This window comes from Mycteria americana, chromosome 17 (genome assembly GCF_035582795.1).
Source record: "Mycteria americana isolate JAX WOST 10 ecotype Jacksonville Zoo and Gardens chromosome 17, USCA_MyAme_1.0, whole genome shotgun sequence".
NCBI lineage: Eukaryota > Metazoa > Chordata > Aves > Ciconiiformes > Ciconiidae > Mycteria > Mycteria americana.
This window is the reverse complement of record NC_134381.1, coordinates 7,249,774-7,264,553: the sequence shown is the minus strand read 5'-3', so window position 1 is coordinate 7,264,553 and position 14,780 is coordinate 7,249,774. Positions and strand designations below refer to the sequence as shown.

At 43.3% G+C, this 14,780-nt stretch overlaps 2 protein-coding genes across 8 annotated transcripts in view; both read right to left on the bottom strand.

Moving 5' to 3' along the window:
* SPTAN1 (spectrin alpha, non-erythrocytic 1) overlaps positions 1-858 on the bottom strand; it is a 53,266-nt gene extending 52,408 nt beyond the window's left edge. For 2 of the 7 annotated variants that reach the window (XM_075519727.1, XM_075519725.1), the window contains exon 1: positions 702-772. The gene's annotated coding sequence lies outside the window, so the exon portion shown is untranslated. Of the gene's footprint in view, positions 1-701 lie in introns of all 7 variants that reach the window. The other 5 variants (XM_075519726.1, XM_075519729.1, XM_075519724.1 and 2 more) reach the window with 4 other exon arrangements.
* A 2,130-nt stretch (positions 859-2,988) lies between these two features.
* GLE1 (GLE1 RNA export mediator) lies at positions 2,989-14,141 on the bottom strand. Its single transcript, XM_075519703.1, has 16 exons — positions 13,997-14,141; positions 13,241-13,465; positions 12,064-12,189; positions 11,661-11,809; positions 11,267-11,327; positions 10,730-10,984; positions 9,715-9,943; positions 8,994-9,109; positions 8,719-8,788; positions 8,228-8,370; positions 7,160-7,350; positions 6,551-6,680; positions 6,111-6,215; positions 5,036-5,118; positions 4,799-4,862; positions 2,989-4,077 (listed from the first exon to the last, which is right to left on the bottom strand). The coding sequence occupies exons 1-16, from the start codon at positions 14,090-14,092 to the stop codon at positions 4,009-4,011; spliced, it is 2,112 nt and encodes a 703-aa protein (XP_075375818.1). The 5' UTR covers positions 14,093-14,141; the 3' UTR covers positions 2,989-4,008.
* Positions 14,142-14,780: the final 639 nt, after the last annotated feature.

Below are 14,780 nucleotides of genomic sequence, written 5' to 3'. Positions count from 1 at the left end.
TGGTGGGAGCTGAGGGAAGCCATTGCTGTGCAATGAATCCCCTCCGTCGGGTTACCGCAGAGCGCCAGGTTCTCCATCTCCTCCCCGGGATTTCTCCTCGGTGGGGGGAGGCAGGGTTCTACCGCAAACCTTACCGGACAGGGGCGAAGGGAAGGGCGGGCAAGGCGGGGGCCTCCCGCTCTGCCCGTAGGGACGGAGATCCGCTGTCACTGTTATTTACTCGCCTGTTTATCCCCTCCCCAGGGCGCTGAATGAAATTCCTGCCACGGGTCGAGGCTGCCCAGGGCGGATCCCGCCGCTCCTTGCCCGCCTGCCCTTTATCCGCGCCGCGGGCTGCTCCCCCGCCCTTCCCTCCCCTCCCCCGAGGGCCGCGGAGAGACCCCGGGCGCCAGCGCGGCCCGGCTCTGCGGCCGCGGCTGCCCGCGATAAGAAAACCCCACGGCAGCAGCCGCGGCCGCCGGGGAGGGCGAGAGCGAGCGGCAGCCGAGGCGCCGCGGGGAGTCCCCGGAGGCAGGGCCGGCCTCAGCCTTCCCCCGCGGCTGAGGGGAGCGCGCACCCATACACCTGTCCCCGCAGCGGCGGAAGGCGGAGCGGGTGGGGTGGGGTGGGTGGGGGGAGCCCTCTATCTGCCCGAGTGGGGTCGGATGAAGGCGAGCGCGGCCCCCGCAGCGAGCGCGTCACCCCCCCGCCCGCCGCCTCACCGGCTCGGTGCGCAGCTCTCCCCCGCCAGCTCCGCGCCCTCCGCCACGGACGCCGCGCGCTGCCTGCGCCCGCCTTTTTATAAGGCGGCCCGGAGATGACGTCAGCGCCGCAGAACGGTCTCCCGGACGGCGGAAAGGGCCGAAGGGCTTCGGAAAGAATCGGGAGCCGGGGGCGAGGGAAGGGCCCCACCCACCTGAGCTCAGCAGGCGAACTGCGGGAGCGGCGCATGCGGGGAGAGCCGGAGCGAGCCGAGGGGTTCCGGAAAGTGCCGAGCGATTCCGGAAAGAGCCGAGAAGCGGGGCAGGGTGCCGCGGGGTGGGCGCAGGGCGGTAGTCCCCCCTCAGCAGTGACGGGGCGTTGGGCCTTCGGCCGTTGCCTCACCGCCCTGCAGTGGCCAGCCTCGGACAGGAAAAAAATACAAGATTACCCTGGGAATCGATTAAAATGTCCGTGCAGCATGGCGGCAGCTGGGTTTTCTGCCCCCTTCTCCTCAGCCAGGGGCAGTTAGGGCTCTTGAAGGCCGAGCTGCTGCGGCGGCACAACGCAGAGGATAGGTGACAGGTTTTACAGTTTAAATCAAGCAGCCAGACTCAAAGCAGGAGCCTCATTAGTTTTACATTATTAAAAACACGTATGGGTAAGGCTGTCCTTTTGAAGCAGCGTGCAGTGTCAAATCACAAAGAAGCCTGGCAAGGACAGCACATCAAAAGACTGCAAACACTTGTCAAGAGAAATCTATTTCTGAAAAGCTGATGCATAAGTTCAAAAGAAAATGAGACTTTAGTATAAACTAGATGTTTAAAATAGACATGGCAAAGAAATTCTACTCGATTTTTTTTTTTTTTTTTAAGAGGCCTGGTAAGGCAGCAAGAACTTTATGGGATCAAAGTAGTGAGTGGGTTTGAGTGATTTTGAATTAATAACACTCTCTTTTATAAAAAAAGTACTTAAATGGAAAAAGCACACTGGCAGTGACATTGCATCGCAACCCGTAGGACTGCCTGGAACTGCTGTCTCCAAGGCAGAGTATGACTCACAGCCATTTTAATGCATCTCATCCTGAATGCATGGTATTTTCACATCTGAGATGCTCTCCTTTGTTGTATTTGATATGACTATGCACACGAAAATACCACGAGTACATGCATAAGACCTTATTAGCACCGCATCTTCGTAACACCAAAATGGCTAACATTCAAAACTGCTAAAATGACAAGAAACAGAATAGCATAATACAAGTCAGCCATCAGTTCAAGCAGTAGCTGCAAACTTAAGCTACATCTAAAAATAAATATTGATTTATTATGATTCTTTTGAAGTGCACTCATTATTCAATTAAAATTCTTATTAGTGGTTTTTTAAATAGAATGTAAGTATCTGGATGCCCTTTACTGAGGCAGAAAAGGATACCATGTTTGTTATTTATAAAAACACAGACTTACATTCCGCCCCGCAAAATGTTAGAAAGCCTTAGTATCTGTCAGCAAAAAAGCAGCAAGCTATTGTATCCTATATATACCATCAAATCACTCCCTGTGTTTTGGCACAGGCGAACCTTTTCTAACAGACAGTACCAATTACCATCTCAGCAAAGTGAGTCTCCAACATAACTGTAGGTACGCAAGATGTAATTACAAGACCTCCACGCAGTATAAAAAAACCTGAGCATTTTCAAGTATACTAATGAAAGTTGTATTACATCAGTGTTATCCGGTAAAAGGATACCGGAAGGAGATTTCCAGCATCCCAGAACAATCACCAGTAACACCAGTCTAAAGAATTCCAGAGTCAGTTTACAAAGTACATACACCAAATAAGAATTTATTTACCAGTCAATTTTCAAGTCAAGGTTAAAGGTTTTAAAGGCCTGAATTCTAAAGTACATGTTACAACCTTTTCTCAGAAACCTCAAGAGCTATATAAAAATAAAATTCAGATTCTCATATGGCCTCAACTCCACTGCCTACACCTTCAAATTATGACGCCTCTAGGAATAACAAAACCCAATCTGGTAAAAATAATAGTAATTTCAACTTGCAACAGTATATTGCAAAAATAACACACTACCTGCTAGAACTCAGAAGCAAATTTTCTCATCTTAAGAGGCCACCAAAATAGTTCAATGAGAGTGCGCCATAAATCAGACAGATCCCCCATCACCCTGATCTCCCATACTATCCATCTCCTCTATTCACCAAGGGGCTGGAGATTATCTTGACCGTTCCTCTTCTATAGAAAAAACAAACTGCATCAGCTTCAGATTAAAAGAAAAAAATCAAACTTTAATATTAATTTAAACAGATTTCTAGAATGAATTATTCTCAGAATAATCCACCATTGGTACAAAAGTATTACAGTACTTGATACATAAAATACCATAACATTGATAAGGAAGAAATCCATTTATGTAAAAAGAGCCCGTATAAAATGCACCTTAGGTAACCCAAGCATACCAGTTCCCCCTCAAACGATGGCAGAACGTCAGCAAAAGTGCTAGAATGAATGCACCATTTTGCCACCTTTTTTTTTTTTTTAAATAAGAAAACGGATTATTAGCTTCCATCCAGCTGATGGACAACAGATACAGAATTTCTGTAGTTTCAGGAACTCTGCTCTTCCCCGAAGAAGTTACTATCATCCATGCAAACCTTTTAAAACAGTGAGTCTAGCTCTCTCAAATCGAGAGTACTGCCTCTTGGAGCGATGTTACATTCAACAGAAGGAAGTGTCAACGCTGCTAGGCCAGATGCCTTCACCAATCTCACTGGCGTTTTAAGATGATGTTGAGACAAACAGGATGTAAGTATGTCAGCATAATTAAAATTGAGTTATAAAAGACAGATGTAATAAATACAAAAATAAAGTTCTAGCGGTAAGTTTCTGAGGTTGATTAGTCTGTTAAGACTTCATAAAGCTGTGAGGTATTTTCACTTCCATGAACAGAACAGCACTGTGCAAATTTTCAGTCCAAGAGTCTTTAATCTCTGAAGCCCAGAGGTCATCAGGATACTAGATTTAAAACATCTTCTGCACGTTTAAACATATGAAGGAAAAGTCTTCAATTGTTCATAATTTACTATATAAAAACTTATAAAAATCCAAAGCAAAGAATAACTTCCAATTATTTGCAACAAATTAAACATTAGTTTGTTCTGTCCAGTGGAAATCTTGATGAATTTAACAGGTTGATGGAATATTTTCCCCTTGTTTCTCTATATACAAAATATATTTATTTTGCTTTTACATGTAAACAGGAAGCCAGGTCTGAAAGCACTGACATCCAGGGGGAAAGGAATATAAACTGATTTATGATCTCCAAAAGGAAGACTGCAGAGCGCCCTTTGGTAACGGAATTTCCTTCTGCTGTAGACATTTCTAGTGGAGAGAGAAAGACAATGAACAAAGGAAACAGAAATATGTTTCTTGATTTGCCATCTCTTCTCAGGAATTTTGATAGCTCTTACTGCACACATTTCAAAGCATTGATAATAAAATGTACCAAAATTAATTTTGAAATGAAAGTACAAACTCTGAAGCTATCATATTTTAATATCATAATTTAAGTCAACATTCACAAAACAATTTAAATAATCAAGTATTTTACAGTTTTGCAAGCTTTCTTAAAGAAAACGGAAAGATGCAGAATACAATGCTAAACAAACCCTACAGAGAGCGGTTCAAAGTGTCTACTTCCTCATGTGTCTAATCAGGACAACAGATAAAAGCAAGCAAACCACTGATAAAAAGTAGCTGTTACAGAAATGACTCAGCAGAATCCTCCTCAACCTGTACATCTTCTCTCACTGCAGTGAGTCTCACTGAACTTCATTTATAATCAAAATACATCTTCACTGAGAAAAATTAGATGTGAGGTAAGAAAGAAGTGAGATGTTTGGCATAACAGCTATCATTAAGGTAATTCAGTAACTGAAAAGTTATAAAAGACAGGTTTTGTCATAGTGACGGGTCTGGACTATCAGGCATGCTGCAAGCAGCACCAGCCTCATTATCAAAAGGATGCATATATCAAAATGAAGGGGGGAAAAAAAAAATCCCAAAACCAAAACACTTGAAAACTGAAAAAAAACTGCTTTACCTCCAAGAATTGCTTGAAACGCATTAAAGAGCCCATCTGTCCAGAGCTGGTAATTGCTTCAATTCTGCAGAAATAACAGCATGTTTCAAAATCTACTTAGAAAGTTGGGTTTGATTTACAAGTGGGTGTGGGGGTGAATGGCAGAGACTGGAAAAAGATGGACAAGTCATTTAAGAGCAAACACTCACGAAGTAAAAAACAAGGATTATTTCACACTCCTAACCACAGATATCATACCTTGGGACATAGTCTTCTCGGATCAGCAACATCATTTTCCAGAACTGAACCTGGTACTGTTTCATGAGAGCATTGCCACACACCTATGGTACAGAAATCCACAAAGACCAGATTCCAGAACTGGGTTTCAGACTAGCATGACAACTTCAATGAACCCGTTCAATATCAACCACTTAACATTTTATCCAGACATTTAAAAGAAATATACCTACACCTACAATAAAACAGGCAAATCCTCTAAATGCCATTACTGCTAGCACAATGATCTTTTTTTCATGTTGACTGCGTGGTGGCCACCGATACCAATGTTACGTTATTCTTCCTCTCACTCCAGTCTCCCAAAAATAACAGCCTTCCCTAATAGCATTCGCTAAGGGCATACTGTGGTCATTGCCCCACCTTGACTACTGCAGTGTGGATTCATCAGCTTTCTTCATACCGTCAGTTTACAGGATAAACATCCCTCAGACTTCACCACTACTAACAGAATCCCCATGGTGTATTTCACTTTCTACTTTACTTTCTTATTTCTACTTTTAAAATTCTTTAGAAGGCATTTGATAAGCATAAAAGCTGCTTGTGTTCAACAGTGTCTCCCCTGACTTCAGCCTGTAACTCTGGCTCTTATTTAGCATAGCCCTATATCCTAGGATATAGGATTAATATACATCAGGCTCTGTCCTTTTCAACCTGAAAAACCCATCCTGTTTTATGAAGTAATTCAGCTGGAAAGGCCACAGGACCTCATTGCATTGTACGAGCTGATGCGAAGTGCTTAGCAGACCTTATTCTTATAGGACCATGCAACTATTTTTAAAATACCAGGAACTTTAAAGGAACCAAATACAACAACAGAAGCTGCATGTGTAAAAACTTGCATTTTTAAATCATTCAGCTCCAAAGGTATATTTGCAAGAATGTAGAAAGATTCACATTCCCTTCTGAAGGAATAAGCACAAGTTAAAAAAACCCCTGCTGTTAAAAATCACAATGAACCTCACCACAACAATCCCTTCAGAAACTAAACTGTCACCAATTTCGATCTCTCTAATCATTAGTAATCTACATCACTTACCTCCAGAAAATCAAAAAGAAGTGTAGCTGTCACATCTGCCAGAGGCTCCATATTCAACATCTGAGCAAGCCAGCGCCATCCATAGTTCAGCCCATGAGGATGTGTCTATAAAGCAACAAAAAAAGCTACCCACCACTTGTTTTACGACTTGCAAAATGCTATTATTAAAACAGGCAGTTTTCTGATTTACTTTCTTCTTTATATTTTACAATAGCCTAATACAAAACTTGATCATTATGGAAATATAAAGAAAGGAAATAAAGGTCTACACTACAAATTAGCTTGCATTGCTTTGTTGATTATGGTTATGACCATCTCCCTTCCAATATGTTATGCGCTGGTTTAAGTTCAGCACACCTTAACTACAAAGCAAGTTTACAATACATTTAATAGACTCCTGGGATAGTAACAAAGTTCAATTATAATGCCATACACCATACCCCTTGTTTGTTTCCATAAGGCCACCGGAGTTGAATGAGAGCAGCATAAAGACGAATCATTCCTGACATCCGTTTAAGAAAATGATCTTGCTCTTCCATCTTAGAATCCTTAACTTGATATCCAAGCATCCTAAGTATGAGAAGACGTTCCAGTATTACTACAGCAAAACACATTCACTTGAGTCCCTGCAGTTCTCAGCTTACTTTAAGTCAACTGTACTGAGAATAGGGATATGCCAAAACCATACAAGAATTATTGCAAAGGCTGATCATTATCCTCTGGATCATATGTTCTACTATTTCATACCATGTAGAATATTTAGGTTCTGTACTGGATATTTCAGCTTGAATCAAGCTATGGCTATCAACTGTTCTTTGAGAAGGATGAGGAAGAAGCAACAAAAGAGTGCTTCCAAAGCCGAAAGACCCAGAATCCTCCAGGGAAACTGGGTCAGGGGAGCTGCACACTTGTGAGCGAATGTCCAGAGTCTATGCCAGCACGTCACAGTGCCTACGTAATCAGAGATGGGGAAAAGTGGAGTTCACTCAGAAGAGTACAGTCCTCACCCTTGCAGGATTCATGCTGAAGAAGTCCAGTGATAAATTTACCTCTGATACTCTTCCATAGAAGTCCCCTCTTTCAATGCAGGGTAAAATGGCACAGCATAGGGGCACTTTTTGTGCAGATGAGCTAAAAAGAGGTCTCCAACTCGAGGATGTATTTCCCAGATTCCCGAGGCCACCACAGCAATTGGGAAAGCTGCATCACGGTGAGAAGCTACTTCTTCTTCTCCTTGATTCTGGAGGGGGGAAAGGAAGTCAGTCCCCACCCCTTCAAGCCATTTCTCAGACAAAAAAATTCCTCTTTTTTGTGTAATTAGCCTTTACTAAGGGTTCCTAATGTTTCCATGGCTATGTAGCCAGCCACAGAAAAGCTGATAAAGCCCTGTGTCCTCAGCTCCCACAGAGGATGACAATAAACATTGGCTCAGGACAGAAAAAAGAGGTTAGCAAATGCAGGCACAAAGTGCAAGGTTGTACAGATATTTTCACTCCAAACAGTCATTTTCAAATGTTTACAAATCAGTCACAGTTTTACTCCATGGGCTAATTTTTGCATATATTTGTCACTGCAGGGACAAAAGAAAGTTTCAAACAGCCCAAATTTAGCAAATAAAGACTAGGAAAAAATACTGCCAACTTCAAAAAGCAACTTAAACAATGACACTTCATTTCTTGGGAGGTGCTAACTACACAGCAGGGACAGAAGTTTGCCTCTTGGGCCTTAGCTTCCCCCTCTTCCCCCCCCCCAATTCTGCCAAGATGTAAGATTTTGAGCATATATACAGTTTTGTGATCATAAATTAACTATCAACCTGTTTTCCACTAACACTGTACCTAACTAGTTCAGAATATGTAACTTAAGCCTGGAATTTAAAATAGTTCTTCCTTCTAGAAGAGATAAAATAGAGGAGTGGAGGGAAAGAGAAACTAAGTTCTTTCACTTTTTTTTTTAATCCAAAAAGCACTTTCTGTAATCTATACGAACATTAATACATGCAAGCTAAACAGCTAGTAATTTTGTTCTTAGTAGTTGAAGACAGAGGACAGGGTCCAAAAGAACTTCTTAAAGCACTAGCTATCTTTGACACCCCAATAAAGAGAACATTTCCTCACCACAAATTTCTCTGCAAGTTTGTAATAAACAAAATCCAGAGCCTGTGGATGCTGAGTCACAGATACAGATCGCCCTCCACTCTGAACAGACTTTCCAGAGAGCAGGTTATTGATCTTGTCAAATATCTCTCTCAGCTGAGAGCCTGCAAATATATAAGGGATGTATGGAGAGAGAAGATTAGGAAACAGCAGACAAGTCTTAACCAGATCACATCAACTTCACAAAAACTAGACCACATCCTGAAAGGCAAGGCATCTCAAACTGCTTGTTTGCTACATCTGATTAAAGAAACTTAATTATGATGAAGCAAGATGCCTCTGAGGGAAGCAACAGACCTTCAAAACATAAGCAAACACTGTGCTGCAAAGACATGGACTGTATGCACACCAGCTTTCTGCTGTAGGGATAATTATGGAAACATTGGGTATGTTGTGTCCTACTAAAATCTTTACAGCAAAAGGCAGTTCAGTTGGATTGGCACTTTTCTGACCTGCTATTCTAGAGATCTGGCTCACAGGGATCGTAGCTGCTTTCTGCAATTCCGTTTTTATCTTCTTAACCTGCAGAACAAACAAACAAACAAACAACTTTAACAACCTTTACAGACGAGTAAACTATGACAGTTTGTTATCAAACTATCAGACTGTTAGTTAACAGAGCAGACTGTTAACAGAGGCTACTAAGTTAGAATTTTTTTTTTTTAAATGAAAGCATCCTATTTGCCCTAGAAATTAAGATAATTGCTCTTCAGCAGTATGCTCATACCTCATTGTTGTCTTTGCAGTTGCTGATTCCACTGAAAGAAGCAACGCACTGCTCAGCAGCATCTTGAAGCCGCTGGTACCACTGCATGGTACTTTCTTCTGCCTTAACTTGAAGTCCTGATATAAAAAAAAAACCAGTAGAAGACTAAGAAAGACCCAAAACTCTAGAAGACCTTAAGAAAACTTTAAAAAAAAATTTCAAGGAATTAACAGCTGCATGAGTGCTTTTTTTCCAGAATTTAGTTTAGAAAGCTATGTTCATAAATGAACTACAAGTTTGCAAGCTATACAGGAGCCCTCCTTCTTCAGCTTAGTAGCTTATATATGCAGGATATCTGGACTTAACTTACTCTCAAGAAGGAAGCCACTTCAGTGGTCTGTCCTTGTACGTTTTGTCATATCATGCATGACCCACCTCCACTCGCAAGAAGGCACAATATTATTCTCTAATATTCCAGTATATGGCATACTGTCTAGGAAGAGCAGGTTTTGCTCCAGATACTACAGTCAATTTATGCTGCATCAGTTTAATTTCAAAAGTTTGCTGCCAGCAGTCCTACACCCATTTTGCTAGTTGTGCTAAAAGTAAAGGCTATGAGAAGGTATCTCACCACAACAATAAGATTCCAAAGTAGTATTTAGCCTAACAGTAAAAGAGTGTGTAAGGAGGGAAAGGGAGAGGGGGGGTGGGGAAAGGGCAAAAAAAAAAGCACCTAACCAACCTTCCTTCTGCTGCTTTCCACCTGACTGCTGTGCAGGGGCAGGAGTCTGAGCCTTCATCTGCTGTTTTTTCAGTAACTCTTTCTGCTTCTGTCTCTCTTCCTCTTCATCTCTCCTCCTTTTTTCTTCCACAGCTGCAGTGATTTCTTGCTGCATGCTGGATATCAACCCTCGCATCTCCTGCAGTGCTCGTTCAGTATTTGCCACATCTACTTGCGTAGGGAAACCCCTCTGTCAAGAAACAGAGGAGGTAATATAGCATCAGTCTTTTGTTCCACTATCTGTAGATCAATGGCAAGAACAAGGAGCCTTTGACGCATTAGCCTTCAGATAATCTGGGAGCCAACTACACATTTTATTCTTTTCAGTGAAAATACCTTTTTCTCCTTTATTTGTACGTAACATCAGTCATAACATTTGTAAATAATGTTAGTCCATGACTAGATCTCATAAGATCTTGGACAAAAAAAATTAGTAACACACTTTGACAAGTATAAGGGAACCCCAATGCAAAGCCTACAGCTTTCTCTGCAGAAAGCCAGCTGTGACAAGCTGGAACAGAGAATTAGCCTTATTATAGCATTTTATTTTTCAAGGTTTGTATCCCACCTTTACATAGAGAAAAAAAATTTCAAGGAAACTTAGTTACTGCAAGAAGGCTTATGAGTATAGGAGAATCATAATGTGTTCAGTATTTAACAATTTATGAACCACTCTGCTCCCATGGTTGTCTCAAAAAGGAACTTTACAGCATCACAGAGTTTACAGTATTTTAATATTCAATCTTTCTCCTGTAGAAATCCTCATGCATTTTTATAAGCCATTTTCAAGAGAACAGCTGAAGTGCCATAGAAGAGAATTCTCCTTTTAAATTAGATGCTTTATAGGACGAATATCTAAAGACATTTCTGTGACATCTTATTTAACGGCCTCATAACAAGCTGCCTTTGAAGACAACTACAGGAAGCTCTATGAAGGAATGACAACCAAAGTTAAGAACAACTCTAGAGCCTCTACCTCACTTGTGGTGCGGATGAGTCCTGACACCAGCCCACAGATCTGGTTGCCACGATTACTGTACGCAGAAAGATCGATTCTTGGCAAGTCTTTGTGTCTATAATTGGGATCAATCTGCTGGTTAAGCTGTAGCACTTCCTCCTGGATGGAATACAGGCGACGCAATCTTTCCTGGCCCTCTTCCTTACGCAAACGCTCCAGCTCTTCCTGACGTTGCCTCTGCTGCTCTGCCTCACGCAGTTTTAGGTTTAATACCTGGGGAGAAAAAAACACAAGAGACGCAAAATACTTAAATAACTCCAGCTTTACAGGTCCTTCCTGGTCTGATGACTCTAGCTTTACGAGTCCTTCCTGCTCCTAAAAGGCATGTGCCTTTACTGCATTTCCACAACAATGCAGCAGGTGTCTAGGACAGCACCAGAAAATACATTCTTACTCCAGGGGTGCCATATAAATACAAATAAATCAACTGGTCTTTCCAGTTCCCACCAAGTAGTCACGGTCTTTTATGAAAGACAACTCTTACAAGTCTCAGACCTTTGCTCTGTGTCGGTGTTCTTCCTTCAACTTCTCTTGCTGACCCTGAGCCTCCTTTGAGCTACAATACACATAAAGACAGAAAAACTGTATTCAAGACATGCACAAGAGAAAATACAAACAAACACACTGCAAATTACTTTTAAAATAAGCCAAACTAAAGGAACTTTAACCGTCACAAATATAGTCTTTTTCTAACCATTGGAACCTCAACAGTAGCCAGAGATTTACTTTGAAAGACAAACAATAACAGGATAGTTAATGTAAGAAAAGCAGCAGGTGACATTTTCAGGCACAAATGACTAGCATAGAATTGTCAGGCACAAGAATTAATCCTCACTTTGATTAAATGCTATAATATTTTAAGGATACTAAAAATCAGAGCTAATCTCACCTCTTCTCCATTACTTCTTGCAAATCTTGGAACTCCTGATGCTGCTTTAGCTCCTTCAGTTCATCAAAGCGCTTCAGTTGTTCACTTGCCAGGTCGTACACTGCCCTCACCATCTGCTCTTGCTGCTCCTGACGTTGCCTTAGCCCCTCCTGCAGATGGCAGAGGTGCCAGAAGCACCACAATGTAGTAATCACCAGAATTTGGACGGAAGAATATACAAATTAAATTGCCCAAAGTGGGCCAACATGGTCTACTTGGGGCTATCCTAAACCTTACTCTCTAAGGTTTAGGATAAATTACTGTCCTGCTACTTTTACCAGAGCACTGTTACATCTGGTTATGTAGCTCTCCTGTGATTCACATACACCCTCAAGGTTTTTGGTTGGTTGGTTGGTTTTTTTACCTTTCCTTTCAACCTGTGCAGCTCTTCATACATCCGGATGCAGCCTTCAACTTCTGTAACTCTAGACGGCAGAACTGCTGGAAAGACTTCTTGATCCATTTCCAGCAGACTAAGATCGTCATTTCCCTGCATGGTCAGCATATAAGCAAAATCAGTGACTGAATACAGTATAAGCAACTCGTGGAGGAAATCAGGTAAATCAAGTCTCCTAAACTGCACATTATTTGCAGAGAAACAGACAAAGGAGTCAACTGAAGGACAATTTTTTAGCATAGTTATATACCGCAGTAGTGTAGCCTCACCATTTTGAGTATTCTCCAGCACTTATGTGAGGTTGGAATAATTACTTTTCCCAATCACTAAAATTGGGAGCAGAGATACCAAGAGCCTATAGGACATTCATGAAGGCTAACTGTCACCCAGAAAGGCTAGACGGACTTCCCACATTCTCTTTACATTCAGTGAAGACGTTACACTGGAAGTCAAGACAGGTTTATACTTTGAATCATTCTTCAGGAGGAGTCTTCAGAGTCTCTCATAACCTTTATCAGATCTTGCTGCTTCATTAAGATGCTTTCCTCACAATATCTTAAGTCTAAATGGGGCCAAGATGATGCAAAACTTTGCTGCTCAGTATCATTGTTACGTGGTGAAATCATCACTTAATGCATAGCAATGAACATTTGTTTTCTTTTCAGGTGCTTCATCAATTTCATCACCTCCACAACTCAACTAACTGCCCGTTGCCCAGCTTCCCACCCTTTTGCCTTGTAAAAGAGAGCCATAACACATCTCAGTCATTCAGAGACTCCAGAGAACCCAAGGGGGTTACTGATGGACTCTTACAACAGGCCTGGTGCTACTCTGTGACCTTATCGCTCCAAATGGATGAATCCCATGCTGCTAATCCATATAACTGTACAGCTCTGACTAAATTTTCCTTAGTTATGGTGAAAAAGGGAGTTTGCTTTTGGCCTACTATGAAACTTTATTCTATGAAAATCTTATTAATACCAATTTTGTCATCACCTATCTATCCTACAAAAAGTTGAACCTAAGCACATTTTTCCCACATATTAACGGAGTACAAACCAACCTTTATCAGACAATTTGCAGCAGCAAGTTAGCACATTTTTTCTCACAGCTGCTCACATATGGATTATAATCAGAGAGCTACCTTTGTTTCACTTGGGTCTGTAGGTGAAAGTGGTGAAGAGCACTGGCGGCTAGCAGACGTGATCTTCTCCAGAGAAAATGACCGGTTCGTGAGGGGAGTAGATTCTTTAGGCGTTGAACTTCTGGAGGATGCAATTTCTTGGGCTGATTGCCCAATCACTCTGTCTAGGACCCAGCCAGAATAAGGGGACAGCACAAGAGGAGACACACATCCTTCCAGGATATCCTAGAAAGAAAACATTTTCTGTAAACGTGAAACATACCAAGAAAGCAACAAAACGTTAACAAACACACACTGAAAACATACGCAGAGGTCAGCAACCACAGCTCAGTACCCCATTTACCCATTTCTTCTGCTGTCTGTTCAACACTTTTTCTGGGCTCCTCTACTTTTGCGGGACAGCAAGACCACCACGCTTGGACCTTCTCCTGTAACACCTCCTCCTCCCCAAACCCTGCACTATTTAGTGACCCGACCTGCTGGAAGGGGAGCAGAGGGGCCCAGCCGCTGACAGGCGAGGAGCAGCGGGCAGCAGAGACACCACAAGGGCGATTTATGTATTTCAAGCCCTAGGGACTGTTCACGAGGCAAGGAGTCGATGCACCAGCGCTGGGGCAGCGCTCGGAGGGACGAGCCACGGATTTCTCCCCCGCTCCCCTCAGCCGCCCACGGGACACGCAGACCCCCTGTGAGCAAAGCGGCAGCCGCGGCGGCGGCCCGGGGGCTCCCAGCCGCCCGCCGGGAACGAGCCCTCACCTCATCCTGGAGCCAGTGCCGGCAGTAGCTCAGCTGGCCCTTACTGGAGGTGCGCAGAGCCGCCAAAGTCTCCCAGCGGAGCTCCCGCGGCTGCATGGCGACCCGCTCCACCGCGCCTGGCAACGGGCTGACCCCCAGTCCGCCCTTCCGCTTCCGGGGCGCCGCAGGCTGCTTGCCCGTCCTGTGCCGGGCGGGCGATGATGGCGGCGGCTGCCCCCTGGCGGGCAGGCGGGGCCCTGCCCCTCCCCGCCGAGCGCCAGGACCGGAGGTTCGAGTCCCGCCGGGGGCGACTCCCGGTGGGGGGCTGCGGCGAGGAAAGGGACAGGGCCGCCAAACACCGGCAGCTTCGCCGCTTTCCCCCTTATTTTGTGTATCCTCGCGGAGGAGCCCCGGGAGCGAGGGCTGGAGGCCAGCCTGCACTGCAGCATTTATCCTGGGCTGCAGGGAGAGGCCACCATCCCCTGAACAGGGAAAGGGTCGGGAGTGTAGCTGCCTGCGCCAATGGCCCTGCCTGGGGTTGCTTTTCCAAAATAAGGGCCAGAAGACCCTAGATACAGCACAATGAAGAGGAAATCCCCAACGTAGCCAATTAAAATGTAGTTTATTGTTTTACCATAGCACCTTTAGGATTTTTAAAGTGTTAAACACACACACAGAGTTACAGAACTCTCAAAAAATGATTAACTTATAGAAAACCTTTATGACAAATACTGCCCAGTGACCACATTGCACATAAATAGCATACATGAGAGATAAAAATAAAAACAATTTTTATTTTTGCCCC